The 16,326-nt window shown below is 41.0% G+C and overlaps 1 protein-coding gene across 5 annotated transcripts in view; it reads left to right on the top strand.

Annotated features, from left to right (window-relative positions):
- The window catches only part of LOC309633573 (contactin-associated protein-like 3), a 164,127-nt gene that overhangs the window by 17,910 nt on the left and 129,891 nt on the right, over nucleotides 1-16,326 (top strand). For all 5 annotated transcript variants that reach the window (XM_082402514.1, XM_082402515.1, XM_082402516.1 and 2 more), the window contains one exon: nucleotides 1,776-1,944. In XM_082402514.1, coding sequence (XP_082258640.1) covers nucleotides 1,786-1,944 — 159 coding nt within the window. In that variant the 5' untranslated portion in view covers nucleotides 1,776-1,785. Of the gene's footprint in view, nucleotides 1-1,775; nucleotides 1,945-16,326 lie in introns of those variants that run through there.

Genomic DNA, 16,326 nt, shown 5'->3' with positions numbered 1-16,326 from the left:
ATAATTGCCAAAAATTAGAGGCAACCAAGGTGCCCTTCCATAGATGGATGGATTAAAAACAAACAAACAAACAAACAAAAACCTGTTCCACATTCATACAATGGAATATTATTCAGCAATAAAAGGAAATAAACTACCCATGAAAAGACATGGAGGAACTTAAATGCATATTACTAGGTGAAATAAACCAATCTGAAAGGGCTACGTACTGTATAATTCTTAACTATATGATATTTTAGAAGGCAAAGCTATGGAGACCGTAAAAAGATCAGTGGTTGTTGGGTGTTTGGGAGGAGGAAGGGAAGAGTAGGTTGAATAGGTGGAACCCAGGGGATTCTTAGGTCAGTAAAAGTATTCTGTGTGATATTACAGTGGTGGATACATGTTGTATTAGTCAGAATTCTCCAAAGAAGCAGAACCTATAGAATACATGCATGTGTTTGTAACAGGGAATTAGCTCTTATGATAATGGAAGCTGAGAAATCCCACAGTCTGCCATCTGTAAGCTGGAGACCCCAGAAAGCTAGTGATATAATTCAATCCTAGTCCAGTGGCCTGAGAACCAGGGGAGGTGGTGATATAAATTCCAGTCTGAGGTCAGGAGAAGATGAACTATCTCACCTCACACCATGAGGCAGGAAAAAGGGGCAAATTCTTCCCTCCCCCAGCTCTTGTTCTATTCAAGCCCTCAACAGACTGGATGATGTCCACCCACATTGGGGGGGGGCAATCAACTTTACTGAGTCCACCAATTTCAATGCTAATTTCACCTGGAAATTCCCTCACAAAATATACCCAGAAATAATTGTTAATCTGGGTCCCCCATAGCCAGTTAAGTTGACACATGAAACTAATCATCACAAGTCGACCCTGTGTCAACATGACACCCATATGCATCTCCTCAAATCTTACTTAATCCCCAAATAAGACAATAACAAGGTCTTAATTCCACTTAATATGATACAACAATTCTGAGTCCAATCAAAATACACTAACCCTATCCCCAGAAGAGGAGGTAAATCCTTGTGATATAACTTAAAGTACTATAATGTAAAATTAAGAGTACTTACATATTATGATATAAAATCAATACAACTCATGTTACATAATAAGGGAATATGAGAGAGAAAAAACAAATACACACTTAACACAAATATATTCATAGCAAAAAAAAATGGTGTACTCATGACAATTACAGTCCTGGTTTCTGTAAGTGGTCAGTTATAGCTGGTCTTTGTAACTACTTTCTTCTACCCATTCTGTATTCTTTCTATCTTCAGCAAGCACCTCAGCAGATCGTGGTTCTTCCCTGGTGGGTGACCAAATCCTTCCTTCTTGAATAGTCTGGGTCATTAGTAGCCCTGCCTAGACTGGGTTGTTGTAGTTTTCCACTGAGCTTAATCAAAGAACATGGTAATACTAAGGGATGCCTTAAGCGATCTACTATATCCAGATACACTTTTCCTTACTTCCGTGTGGAAGAGTAGTCCGCAAGCAGTATCCTTGTATCAACAAACACTTTCCTTTCCTTCTTTGTCTGTTGATTCAGAGGCATGAGGAGCCCAAGGTAGCTGGGTGTTAGTCTTAACTCCCAGTTCTTTGGAATCATTGCTGTGTCTCCTGGTAGAAGCATTTTCCCCTTTGGAACTCAGACCAGCAGAGCATAAGGTCACAGGAACAAAAAGCAAAAATTTGATAGTGGGTCACTAGGGATAATACTGAAGAGTTGAAAATAACTCTTCTCATTTTTGTCCCTTAAAATTCCTGGACCCGAGAATCCTGGCTATGGAAGAAAGAAGACCATATATTGGACTCCAATTCAGAGCATATACAACCCTCTGGAGAACCTTGCCCTGGGACAAGCAGAGGTATTGTCACATAGGCAGCCCTGTAACTGAGTCTTCAGAAGGCCATTCCACCATTCTATCCAGCCTGCTGCTTCAGGTAAGACTAGTGAATTCCAAGGGCCCATTGCCTCACTTCATCTGCTGTGAAATGTATTCCTTGATCTTGAGCAATGCTTGCAGAATCCCATGACAATGATAAGTCATTCTGTAAGATCATGGATGGTAGTTACGCAGAAGTGACGTATGCAGGAAAGGCAAATCTGTACCCAGAGCAAATGTCTATTCCAATAAGAACAAAATACTGCCCCTTGCACAATGAAAGCTGTCCAGTGTCATCAGTCTGCCACTGACTAGCTGGCTGATCACCCGGGGAATAACACCATATTGAGGGCCCACTGTTGGTCTCTGCTGCTGGTTGATTCTTTTTGATTGGGAATTCAGTAGTGGCTGTAGCCAGGTCAGCCTTGATGAGTGGAAGTCGATATTGCTGAGCCCATGCGTAACCTGCGTCCCTGTCACCATGGCCACTTTGTTGATGAGCCCATTGGGCAATGACAGGGGTGGCTGGGGAAAGAGGCTGACTGGTCTCCACAGAACAGGTCATCCTATCTACTTGAGAATTAAAATCCTCCTCTGCTGAGATCACCCTTTGATGATGAGCATTCACATGAGACACAAATATCTTCATGATTTTCAACTATTCAGAGAAATCTGTTCACATACCTCTTCCCCAATTTTCTTTATGACCAACTTTCCAGTCATGCTTTTTTCAATTCCTGACCACCCAGCGTGTCTGACCATTTCTCCTTCCAAGTGTTTCTCCCTCAGCCAGGTGCATGGCCTCAAGTTCTGCCCACTGGGAGGATTTCTCTTCACCACTGTCCTTCAGAGATGTCTCAGAGAGGGGCTGAGGGCAGTAGCTACCCACTTTTGGGTAGTGCCTGCATATTGTGCAGAACCATTTGTAAACCAGGCCTGCCTGAGTCTCCCTCCGTCAATTAATAGTAGGGAAGTCCCCTTGACGTCATAGGTGCAGGCTGGGAGAGAAAAGGTAGTGTAGCCGAAGTGAGGACTGTGGGCCTTTGAGCTCCTTCTTCATGGAACTTACTTGTGCCTTCAAGACCTGCTCTGGCCTGATCACATATATGCCACATCCATTTGACGATGGAGTGCTGCTGTGCATGGCCTCTGTTATGGCTTGGTGGTTAAGATACCACTTAGTTCATGCTGGGCAGCTCAGGTCACATGGTAACTTGATGGCCCAAGGTTAAGTGTTCAGTCTCTACAAAGTTCAGTAGCAGACCTCTTGTTTCTCAAAAGGAGACTAGTTACCAAAATGATGGAAGGGCCTTGCTCCACAGTTCTTAAGGCCTGTGCTTTGATTCACCTATGCGGGCCTTCAAGAGGCTCCAGACAGCATCCTTATTTGCCACAGACACGTCAACACCGTTGTGTCTTCTGGATCTTATGGCCCAAGTGGCAAAGCAGCTTGCACTGCAGCCTGGACCTGTTACACAGCCTTCTCTTGTTCTGGGTTCCAGCCTAAACTAGCAGCTTTTGGAGTCACTTCATTAAAAAGTCTGGAGTAACACATCCAGATGAGGAATATGTTGCCTCCAAAACCCAAAGAAATCACTAAGAGCTGTGCCTGTGCTTTGGTTGTAGGAGGTGTCAGAGACGACAACTTATCCTTCACCTTAGAAGGGATATCTTGACATGGCTCATACCACTGGGCCCCTAGAAATCTCACTGATGTAGGAGGCCATGGCATTTTGTCTTATCTATTTTCTGTCCTCTGACACATAAATACCTTACCAACAAATCTAGAGTAGTTGCTACTGCTCGTTCACTAGATCCAACCAGCATAGTGTCAGCAGTGTAATAGACCAGTGTGATATCTTATGGAAGGGAGAGTCAGGTGTATTTTCTAGCAAACTAAATAATGGCATCAGGCTGGAAAGTTGATATACTCATGAGGTAGGACAGTGAAGGTGTATTACTGGCCTTGCCAGCTGAAAGCAATCTGCTTCTGGTGGGCCTAATGGACAGGGATGGATAAAAAGGCATTTTCCAGACCAAATCCATATACTTACATACCATTTACCAGGGTGAGTGTTAACTTTCTCAAGCAATGAAACCACATCTGCAACAACAGCTACAATTGGAGTCACCACCTGGTTAAGATTATGATAATCTACTGTCATTCTCAAGATCCATCTCTCTTCTGCACAGGCCAGATAGGATGTTGTAGGAATCACCACCCCTGCCTCCTTCAAGTCCTTGATGCTGGCCGTAAACTCTGCAGTCCCTCCATGAATGTGGTATTAAATTTTATTTATTGTTTTCCTAGGTAGAGGCAGTTCTCCTGGCTTTTACTTTGTCTTTCCCATCATAATAACCCTCCCTCCACAGGTCAGGGAACAAATGTGGAGAATCTGCCAGCTGCTAAATATGTCTATACCAAGTATACATTCCAGAACTGGAGAAATAACCACATGATTGGTTTGGAGAACCATTGGGCCCATGGTGAGACAGAACTGAGCTAAAACTCCATTAGTCGCTTGACTTCCATAAGCTCTACTCTGACTTTTGGGCCCCTGCAATGTTTTAGGTCTCTTGGAATTAGTATCATTTCAAAGCCAGAGTCCGTTGTTCCCCAAAAGGTCTAATAATTTCCTTTTCCCCAATGCACAGTTACTCTGGTAAAATGCCAAACATCATTCTGGGGAAGGCTGGGGCAAGAATTGACAGTATCAACTTTCAGAGTGCACTGGGGTCCTTCCTCAATGGGGCCCAGCCTCTCCTTCATTCCAGGGGTTCGGGATCCATAAACTGGCTCATGTCTAGGAATGTATTGAAGGGATGTGACTCTCTGTTTTTATGATTTAGGTTCGACTTTTATTCACTTGACCTAGAACTTTTCTGCTTATACAGAGAAGTACAAATTTAGTAGGCTTCCTATCTATTTCACTTCTAGGAACACCATGATCAATTAATCAACACCGTAAGTCAGCATGAGTCAGACTATTCTGATTGCTGCTTTGACTCTGCTGTACATTAAGGTAACCATGTCCACTTTGCCTTCAGTGGTTGAATATTGTCACTTGGCCCCTACCACCTCAGGATTCAATTACCCTCTTTGCATTTAGGTTTCCCAATGCAGTGACTGCATTTCCCACTGTGAGGTCTGATCTACAGAGAAAGCAACCATAGAGTATTCAAGGTGTCAACTGAAAAAAAATGCGCAACTTAAAAGTTGAAAATTATGTTGCATTTGGAACCTAACTGAGGACTTAAGCCTGGGATACAGCCTCTCAGATAGCTCTGGGGACAGTTCCAAAGAGAAACAGAATATATAGGAGTTTTGCCAAAAAAACCCAAGTAATCAAACATCAAAACTTTCCTGCTAATTAAAGGAAAACCAGACATCTCAAGTTAACGATTTTAACACTTTTCTATGTATGGGAAGATGTAAGAATCTGGGCTTAATACAATTATTCCTTTGATATGCACCTAAACTATCTAGGGTCAGTATCCTGTTTTTCTACATCTTAAATCCCCTCAGGGTGCACTATCAGGGGTGGCTGCAGTGGCTGGTGGCTTGGTGGCTGCAAGATCCTTTGTTTACTGGTATGGCAGGTGACATTCTTTGTCCACAAAGGATATTGGGGATCCTCTCATAGATTTATTCCTCACACTATTGATGGAAGGTAAAACTTCTGGAACCCCCCAGTCAGGTGAGCAGGTTTTAAGTAACAAATCTACTCTAACATTCCTCTATCCCTAAGCCTCTGAAGTTCTTCTCTAGCTTAAACGGAGGCAAGTCCAGCATTTCCAGGGTACTCATGGGGGGCCACCTTTTGGCCTATGTTTCAGCCAACCAACCAACAAAACTGCTAGAGCCCTTTCTAATTCCTCAAGCTGCAACAGTAAATGCAGAAGCCCTATTTAGTGAGCCCATACATTCAGCCTCCTTCAACCTTATAAGGAATTCCTTCTTCCATTTTCCCACACCTTTAGTACTTATTCCCACACATTTCCCAAGATTTTGTCTGTGTAACTTAGAAAATGGAAGTCATTATTTTGGAATGTAATGCACTTCCTCATGAGTCACAGATTGTATCCCACCTTTAGGGACCTGCTGAGCTTGAGTCTAGTTAAAGGTCCAGAAGTAAGGTGGGGTGGTAGGGGTGGGTCCTGAGGAGACTAATAATTATGTTACATGACAATTGCGTCAGGGGAGGCTATGACCCTTTCCTCAGGCAATGCAGGGTTAATCCTCTCAGAAGGAGATGGAAAGGCTGATACCCTGTATGTAGAGAGGCCGCTTCCACTGGGGTTGAGGAAGCCATCTCTGCTGGGGCTGGGGAGGCCAATACCACTGGTGATAAAAGATTCATCACAGTTTAGGGGCTCAATATCCCCAGCTTCATCAGGATCTTCCCACGGGTCCCCATCCCAACTTATAAGATCCAGTTCTTTCCCAATCAATGCCCTCACATTGATTCAACAGTAGATGCCCTTCAAAACTGGGAGTTCAACTTGCATTGTAATTCAACCAGTTGCACGATGAGGTTCTGTGCTTGATTTCCAGCCGTGTAGCTACAGGAGACAGTGGTCTCCTTCAGGGCACATGGTCATTTATGTGGCACTTGAGCTGGGAGTTCAAATCACCAAGTTCATCCTTTTCTTTCAGTGACATAAGAAGCAACAGAACAACATAATTATATACACTGCTTTTCCAAAAATGTTCAAAAGTATCATATACGTTCATCCCAGAGAAATTAAATTTTATGTCCATGCAAATATCTCTACATGATTGTTTCTAGCAGCTTTGTTTGTAATAGTCCCAAACTAGAAACAATAAAAATGTTCTAGAATAAGTGAATGGTTAAACAAACCGTGGTACATTAATACTATGAAACACTACTTAACAGTAAAAAGGATTAACTACTGATACATGCAAGTACTTGGATGGATCTCAAAAAACATGCTGGGTGAAAAAAGCCAACATTTGAGGTTGGTGTTTGAAGGTCACATATTATATGAATACATTTATATAGCATTCTCAAGATGACAAAGAAGGAGACAGATAAGTGGTTGCCAAGTTTTAGGGATGGTGCATGGGGGCCAGGGTGGGAGGAAGCTAAGTGTGACTATATATCGGGGTAACAGGAGGGAGATCTTTGTGGTGATGGAACAGTTATGTATCTTGATCTTGGTGGTGGCAACACATGTGATAATGTGGCACACATATACCTTGTAGCAATGTCAATTTCCCAGCTTTGATAGTATCCTATTGTTACATAAAATGTAACCAATTAGGAAAACCGGATGAAGATTACTTGGGGCTTTACTGTCCTATTTTTGCAACTTCCTGTCAGTTTATAATTATTTCAGAAGAAATCATTAAAAAAAGTAATGTGTTCAAATAAGAAAAAGTCTATATAGAAGTGTTTTTATGAGGGTGCTAAACTCTTCAAGACAACTTCAACTTTCAGGCAGTCATTTTATCATTTGTAACATAATAAGAGAAGCAAAAATTGTATTAGGGACTATATCTTGGGGAAAATTTCATGTAATTTTTGACACACTGTATTAGAAACATTCGTTTCTGCTGAATAATATTTGCTAACTTTTGAGATAGGTTAACCACAGGTAGATAAGTCTAGTAGCCAATGAATAACATTAACAGAAAGGCAGTGTCTTAAGATACGTGATATCATGCTCTATGGAATTTTTCATTAATTTAGACAATTTTGTAGAGCTCCGATGTCAAGGTAAGTGACAAGTCCAAAGCTGCTGAAACCTAATGAGAATTACAAGAGGTTACATGGTAAATTGTGGCAAACTGATTCCAGCGGTCCCCAACTTTTTTGGCACCAGGGACCAGTTTCGTGGAAGACAGTTTTTTCCACGGAAGCAGGGGGGATGGTTTAGGCAGTAATGTGAGCTACAGTGGCGGGCGTGATTCAGGTGGTAATGCAAGCAGTGTGGAGCAACGGATGAAGCTTCTCTCTCTCTCTCTCACCCACTGTTCACCTCCTGCTGTGCCCCCTGGTTCCTAACAGGCCTCGCACAGTGGGTTGGGGACCCCTGGATTAAGCGATGAAAATAAAGAGTTACAGAGCTGGTATAGAATTTAAAGACTTCACAGTGACATATTGTTTGAGAGACTCTGAAGTGATTTCGTGGTGTTTCCAAGTTTGCTGGGGACTGGGGACCAGGCCCAACCCAGACTATTTGGCCCCTGTACCGTGATCTTCCCTGAGAGCCAGGCTCTGTTGCTTTCCTGCACACTCCCCGCTCTTTCCTCACAAGTTGTCTTCGTAGCACTGTGCAGCTTTAGCCAGATTTCAGGGCACAGAGAGCCTGCCTTGAACTGAGAGCATCTCTCCCACACATGCGCTTGAGGGCAGCCTGGGCTCTGCTCAGCTCTGAAGAGTCAGTCTTCAATGAACCCTATTACAGTTAAGGAGCTTCTCTGTAGCTTAAAATACTTGAGAAAGAGGAAAGAAAACTATTTTAGAAAGTATCTAATTGGAGCTATCCCAATCATATTTTTCATCAATGACTTTTGGGATTCCAGGCTTTTATAAGCGCAATGATTCTGACACATTTGTAGGGAGAAAAGAGAGTGTTCTTTCCTACTTTAGTTATACTCTTTCAGTCACTGTAGTTTCATATTATTGAATGTACAAGACCAAAAACATCCACATATTCATATTCGCATTTGGAAAGATGTGCTTTAAAAATGTTTCTTAAATGCATTCTCACTATCAAAGTCACAAGAATACCTTCTGCAATAGGGAGGAAAAGGTGACTGTTATTTCTCTGTAAAATCAAATATGATACAGACCAAGTGGTAGGCATTCAATGAACGTGGTCCCCGAGACCATGTGTGGTGGTGATAAAGCCCTGGGATGGGAGTGCTGGCCAGGTCCTTGGTCTCTGGGTGAGTTCTCTTCATCTGCTCCATTAGAGGACTGGTCCAGAGTCCTTTCAGCTTACGCATTCAATGATTCTGTCCCACTAGTTCTTAGGCAAAATAAAACAGAACAAAACAAAACAAAATCAATAAAAACCACTTAAAAAGTAAATGAGAAAACTCTGCCTGACCTAATGTGAAGGAGTCACTTACTGTTCCCTATTTTGAATGGTATCCTCGTAATACCTATAAGTGGTTATCTATCTGGGTATTAAAATGTTTTCATAAGGACCTGCTGTACAGCACAGGGAAAACACTCAATATTTTGTAATAACCTATATGGGAAAAAATCTGCAAAAGGACATATATATGTATATGTGCATATATATATATGTATGTATAACTGAATCACTTTGCTGTACACCTAAAACTAACACAACATTGTAAATCAACTATACTTCAATAAAATAAATAAATAAATTTTAAAAATTGTGTTTTCATGAGTAGATGCTCCATGAGCGAGCTGCTGGCAGGGGAAAATGCAGTGTGCTGCATCCGTGTGCTTTTTCTGTGCCAAGTATTATTTGAGGAAGGAAAAAAACCTGCAACAATTCTGCTTTTGCAACATGACTTGAATCACCAGAATGTCTAGAATTCCTGTGTTCTCAAGGTGCTATCTTTCAGTTAGCATGGAATTAAGGAGATGAGGGGAATGGAAGTCTAAAATTCAATCCTTAACTGTGAAATGCTTCTTAATGGAGGTACATAAAGCTTAATATATTGGAAAGTGTGTGGACTCGGTCATTTAGTACAAAATATTTAGGGCTTACTATGTGACAGGCACCGTGTGACTTGCGGTGGATGTGTAAGGCTTGGATGGTGTTCCCAGGAAGCTCAATATTTAGTGTGGCATCTTCACTCTAGTTCTGCCAATAATTAACCATGTGAGCACTTTGGAGTCTGTTTCATCGGCACTAAAAAGGAAAATGAGAGCACAGGGCCTGAGTCTCTCAGGGGTCCCTGTTTGCTTCTATGAACCTGCTGAGAGTAAGGAATGTATTCATGTGTCAGTTGGAGGATAAACTGTTACGTTCTCTTCTTCTTTTGATGTATGCACATATGTATGTATGTGTTTATTATTTATTTATTTAACTGAAGCTTAGGATTCTTTTTTTAATTTGGTTCTTCAATTATACTCTAAATAGAATTTGTTTACAATAGGCTGTTCCTTGACAGCTTTCTTCTGGGAAGACATGAAAATACAACGATTAGGTGTATCAACTCATTCAGAATGACAATGAATGAAGGGAGCAGATTCCCCTTCTCGGTGCCCCTGGCAGCCAGTGTGAGGGCCTGAACCTTGGGCTCAGCCATTGGGATCCTGCAACCCAAGACTGAGAGTCGTGAAACAAGTGGGGAAAAGATTAAGAAGCACTCGGATTTTATTGTTGTGATTGCAGTTGTGGAGTTCTTGGGGGAGGGGGGCACCACAGCAGGCAGGAGCAATGGCCTGTCCAGCTATATGGATGGGTCCAGGGCAGCTGAGCTAGAGCTCTTCAGTGGCAGAAGCAGTACCCTGGGTCACATCTTTTTTTTTTCTTTTTTTTTTTTTTTGATTGGTATCATTTATTTTTGTTAATTAATTTTTATTGGAGTATAATTGATTTACAACGTTGTGTTACTTTCTGCTGTACAGCAAACTGAATCAGTCATACATATACATGTATTCACTCTTTTTTAGATTCTATTCCCATATAGGTCATTACAGAGTATTGAGTAGAGTTCCTTGTGCTATACTGTAAGTTCTTATTGGTTATCTATTTTATATATTGTAGTGTGTATATATACATCTTGACGATTTCTATGACACGTTGTTTTATAGGACCTGACTATTCTTCTGAACTAGTGAACACTTCCACTTTCACTTGTGAACCATTTAATGACCTGCTTACAAACCCTTTTCTTCCTGTCACTAAGTGACGACTCTGATTACTTAGAGATGGTCTGACCCATAGGAGGGATGCGTCCACCAGCTGGCACAACAGTGGCTCCACTGAATTAAAGCTGATGCTGCCCCTGGCATCCTGGGCTCTGCTGATCACTAGGGAAGCTGGGAAAAAAGTGTTATGAGATGGGTGGGAGAAATCCTTTCTGATGATCAAAGGGATCTTGTGTCCTGCCTACCTACATCTATAGCTTATGAAAATTCAAGAGGCAACAACACCACACTGGCTGGGCTGTGAAGGTCTCAGTTCCCTCAGAAATGAAGGTCTGGATCATGTCACCAAGTGAAGACACCAATGAGCCTGGTGCTGGCTGAGAACAAGGTGACCATGGAGCAGAGAGTGGCTGAGGGACGTCACAGTATCACGAATGATGCAGAAGCACATGCCTACACATGTTTCCTTCCATGCTCCATAACTCATTTTCCTCCCCCATCCCTTTCCCTTGTCAGACCATTTTATATAGACCACTGTAGTGATGGTTACATTCACCATTACTCTGTGGGTTTCTGATGATGTAGATGTGCCTGTGACCATCTTAGAGGAGGATTAGACAACATCCAGAGACCCTAGGATTGGGGCTGGATGCAGAGACTTGAGGTTTTCTGCCTTTGGTGAGTGGGTGGTACCCTTCCTTATCTGAAAGAGAATTGTGTTCAGCAAGACTTACAATTTCTGGAATTTGAAGTGTGTATGTTACTGACCAGGGTTCTTGGCCTCCTTAATCAATAGAAATTGATCAGAGACCAGACAAGAAATTCAGGCAAAGCTTTATTGGGACCCCTGCTGCAGCAGGGGGAGCGAGAACAAGCAACAGGTTCCCTTGCTCGCTTCCTGGGGGTGGGGGTGGGGGCAGCTGGTTCCTTATATGGGGGGGAGGTAGTGGTGTGTCCCGGGGTTGGGCCGGAGGGGTGGCTTAGGTGGTCTGCCCACCCCTTTGGTGGTGCTGAGTGCAGGGGGCATGCGCAGAACCCAGCCTTTGCTCCCGACCCCCGTTTTTGCTTCTAGCTCTTCAGAAGTGGCAGTTGGGCTTTTTTGGTCTTTCTGTATCTTTTGTCCAGAATTTGCCCCAACTGTGCATGCACGCAGTTATTTTTAGTCCCTTATAGTTTCTTTGCATTTTGTTGCTCTAAGAGACATTTGTCCAGGTGCAAGCACTGCAGCACTGCAGCAAAGGCTCCCAGGTCCCAGCCTGTTTCATGTACATGAATAGATGTAAATCTGGGAAACTGTGCTTGTTATTTTTCGACTGTCCAGCACCCACCCGCCCCTGACTCTGCGGAATTAACCCAGATGTGATTTCCTATTGAGAGGCAGCGTGTTTCCTGCTACTGTGGAAACCACTTCACCTGCAGATGAGAGTGGGGCTGTGACCTGCACTCTGTGTTAAGCAGGTTGTTGTTCTTTTCTTCCACCCTTTTTCTTCTCCTTCTTCTTCTTCTTCTTATTATTATTTTGGGATAAGAACACAACGTAAGATCTATCCCCTTAGCAAATTTTTAAGAGCACGTACAGTGTTACTAACCAGAGGCACTATTCTGTACAGAAGATCTCTAGGACTTATTCATCTTGCATAACTGGAACTTTGTTCCCTTTAACTAACACCTTCTCTTTTCCCCCTCCCCTCAGCCCCTGCCAACCACCATTCTACTCTGTGCTTCTGTGATTTGACGATTTTAGATTCCTCACGTAAGTGGTATCATGTAGTATTTGTCCTTCTGTGTCTGACTTATTTCACTTAGCATAATTTTTCCACATTCATTCATGTTGTCACAAATGGCAGGATTTCCTTCTTTTTTAACACTGAATAATAGTCCATTATATATATCTCACATATCTTTTATCCATTCGTCTGTTGATGGACATTTAGGTTGCTTCCACATCTTGGCTATTGTGAATAATATTGTTGCAGTGAATGTAGGAGTGCAGAAATCTTAATGAGATCCTGATTTCAATTCCATTAACTATATACCCAGAAGTAGGGGAGGTTCCTCAAAAAAAACTAAAAATAAGAGGATTGTTAGCTCTTGGTTGGTCCTGAACAGGCAAAAATAAAGGGGGCGGCAGGGTCCAACCAAAAGGCAAATATGGTCCTGCCCCCTCACCCACTCCCACCCTTGATCCAGGGGTATTTGGTTTCTGCTTATTTCCCAAGCCCAGTCCTTCAGCCTCTTATTGATTCTGTGAGCCCATAAGATGCTTTAATAAATTCTCCGTTTCTTAAGAAAAATTGTCCAATAATGCTGCTCCCAACAAAGAATTATGCTACTCCTTACTGTCAAAAGGAATTTTAGCATTTATAATTCAGAGTTTACTGAATTGCAGTATAGTGCAGGCCTTGTAGTTTCATTACGAAGGAAATCCTGGTTTACTCCATTAAAAATCTGTGACCTAAAATAGAAGTTGAGTCAGATTTTTATTGACTCAAGCAACAAAGAAGAGTTCTGTTCTTGTGGAGTTTTGATAAATGCCTTAAGAAACTTAAGGATATCAAAGTGATTTAGAGAATTTCAATAACCTTCCCAAAACATGTTCATACATGCTATCCTTATTCTAAATTGAGAAATGTGTAATGCAGTTGTATTATTTTGTGTGTTGATATTAATAATACATAGAGGTCTTTCTTTACTTTCTGATCATGAAACTCCACCCCTAGGGAATTCTGGCCTTTCCATGAAAACAAAATTCTCCATAAAAAGCTGTGGGGTGGGACCCTGGGATCCCACTCCAGCAGATGCCTTTATTTGATTTGATTACTTGTGTTGTTCTTCATCCCATTAGTTCCTTGCAATAAAAATTTCAAATGTTGCTTGTGAGACTGAAATGCCAATTAGTTGAATCAGATGAGAATCTGGGTCAATGATGATGAGTCCTTATACCCTTCCCACCTCCTAGGGTGTGAAATAGGCAGTTATGCCACATGGTATTTCCATATAAACTCTATCAAAACATAAGCTTATAAGTAATGACAAAAACTGAGACAATGACTTAGCTCTATAAAATATATTTTGAGATAGAAAGATATATGTGTAAGTCCAGCTGTAAATTCAGGCTCAATTCTGAAAGATGATTATTATTCAGACCCTGAAAGAGTTTTTTGTTTTAATTTATTTTCTTGAAGTATAGTTGACTTTACAGTGTTGTGTTAATTTCTGCTATACAGCACAGTAATCCAGTTTTATATATATATATATATATGTATATGTATATATATATACGCATATATATATATATATATATGCATTCTTTCTCATATTCTTTTCCATTACAGTTTATCACAGGATACTGAATATAGTTCCCTGTGCTATATGGTAGCACTTTGTTGTTTATCCATCCTATATATACTAGTTTGCATCTGCTAATCCCAAACTCCCAGTACTTCCCCCCACCCCCCCACATGGCAACCACAAGTCTGTTCTCTACAGACCTTGAAAGTGTTTTGAATATTTTGGATTAGATAAACAGGAAAACAAACATTCCATATTCTATCAAGAAGGATGAGAAAAAGGAATCAGGTAGATGTGTTCCAAATTTTGACATTTTAACTTCAACTAAATATGAATGCATATCCTGTGCTTCCCCTCAAACAGATTTACATTTAATTGAGAGTAGGAGGAAAAATTCTGTTCTGAAAGAGACAGAGACTCTTTATGGGAATCGAGACGATTACTTCTGAGGGTGGGAACAGTAATAATAATAGTTGAATCTATAAAGATCCTGCTATGGCCAGGCATTGTACCAAGTCTTTCACATGCGTTAATTCATTTAATCCTCACAGCACCTCTGTGAATCTGACATATTATTATCCCCATTTTACAGATGAGGAAGCTGAAGCACAGACAGGTAAATGACTTGCCCAAGTTCCACAGCTTCTGTGAAAAGCTAATTTTCAAAGTAAACATTTTAGTGCTATTTGACTTTTTAAACTATGTGCCTCTATTAATTTTGTGGCTAAAATTTAAAAATTCCAATTGAATAGAGATTTTTTGCTTCCATTATATTTTTTTCTGGAAAAAATATTATTAAGTTTGCCCCCAAATACCACTGAATTATAAAGTTGCTTTTTTACCGTTATACATCCAAAACTTAATGCAAAATTGAGATCTAAAGGTAATAGGCAATATTTTATATTGGTGTTTGTAATATCAGGGCACAAACTTTTAGAAGTGACTTTGTTAGCCAGCCCTCCTGTAACTAAATCTATTTGGAAATCTCAGCCTATTATCTTAAGGTGTCTTTAAAATGAATTATCAGAGTGGCTGGGTACATCTGTACTGAAAACACTATTTGTCTAATTGCTTCTACTTAAGTAAACATTACATATTACTAGAGATTTCAAATTGATTTTAAATTAAATAAGATCTAGTAAAACAAAGAGCAACATAAACTGTTTTAACTTGCCCCTTGCTTTTTTTTTTTTTTTGCCAAATTTCTTATTCCTTTTTTAATTGAGATATAATTGACATATAACATTAGTTTCAGGTGTACAATATAATGATTTGATATTTGTATGTATTGCGAAATGATCATCACAATAAGTCTAGTAAATATCCATCATTTCTTTCTTGTGACGAGAACTTTTAAGATCGACTCTCTTAGCAACTTTCAAGTATACAGTAGAGTATTATTAACTGTAGTCACCATGCTGCGCACAACATCCCCCGGACTTATTTGCTTCATAAATCAGAGTTTGTACTTCTCGACCCCCTTCACCCATTTTGCCCACTCCCACACCCTGCCTCTGCCACACCAATCTCTTCTCTGTATCTATGAGTTCGGTTGTTTGGGGGCTTTTTTTGGTTTTCTTTTATAAAATGTCAAAAATGTCCAAAATTTGACCAAAATTTTGGTCAAAATTTCGGTCCATTTTATAAAAGACAAAGAAAGGCTGTGGAAATGTTCCAGATTAAAGAAGCCTAAGCAGATGTGACAATTAAATGCAAAACCTGATTCTAGCCTGGATCCCATACTGGAAGGGAAAAAACAAATGCTATAACGTCCTTGATGTTAATAGATACAACAAAATCCCTGTAGTCTCAGTTCTAAGTTGCCTCAAAACCCAGAAGAAAATGACCAGTGATCTTAGGTTCTGTCCTGCTGATTGGTTTCTGTATCAATTAATTCATAGATTCAATTAAGTCTTCATGCAGTGCAATGCATGAATATATATACAAGGCAACGGACTAGATGGAGAGAGGGCAACAGAAAGTCCTCTTTTTCTCCAAAAGGTGCTCGAAGTCTCGAGTTTCACCAACACGACCTGCCAACGCATTTAGTCACTCTTCCTTAACGGTATTCACTGCCATGTAAACATTGAGAACTTTGGTGGCTTTCACGAATTACTCGTGATTTTTCCAAAAAGCTGTCTGAGACTATTTCTCTAGTCCCGAGGAAAGTCACTCACTTTACAACCCCGCCCAGTGTCCAGATTTACGGGCATTTTCCGAAGCCAGCTCACTGCAGGGGGATCCTTTCCCCAAACTGGCAAACTTCATCCCACAACCTGCGTCAGGGCGTGACAAGTGACAGCCAGTGCCAGGCTGGTGGC

The sequence above is a fragment of the Balaenoptera borealis genome, assembly GCF_965194805.1.
Source record: "Balaenoptera borealis genome assembly, chromosome: 8".
Taxonomy (NCBI): domain Eukaryota; kingdom Metazoa; phylum Chordata; class Mammalia; order Artiodactyla; family Balaenopteridae; genus Balaenoptera; species Balaenoptera borealis.
The sequence above is the reverse complement of the archived record's forward strand: the minus strand, read 5'-3'. Positions and strand labels throughout refer to the sequence as shown.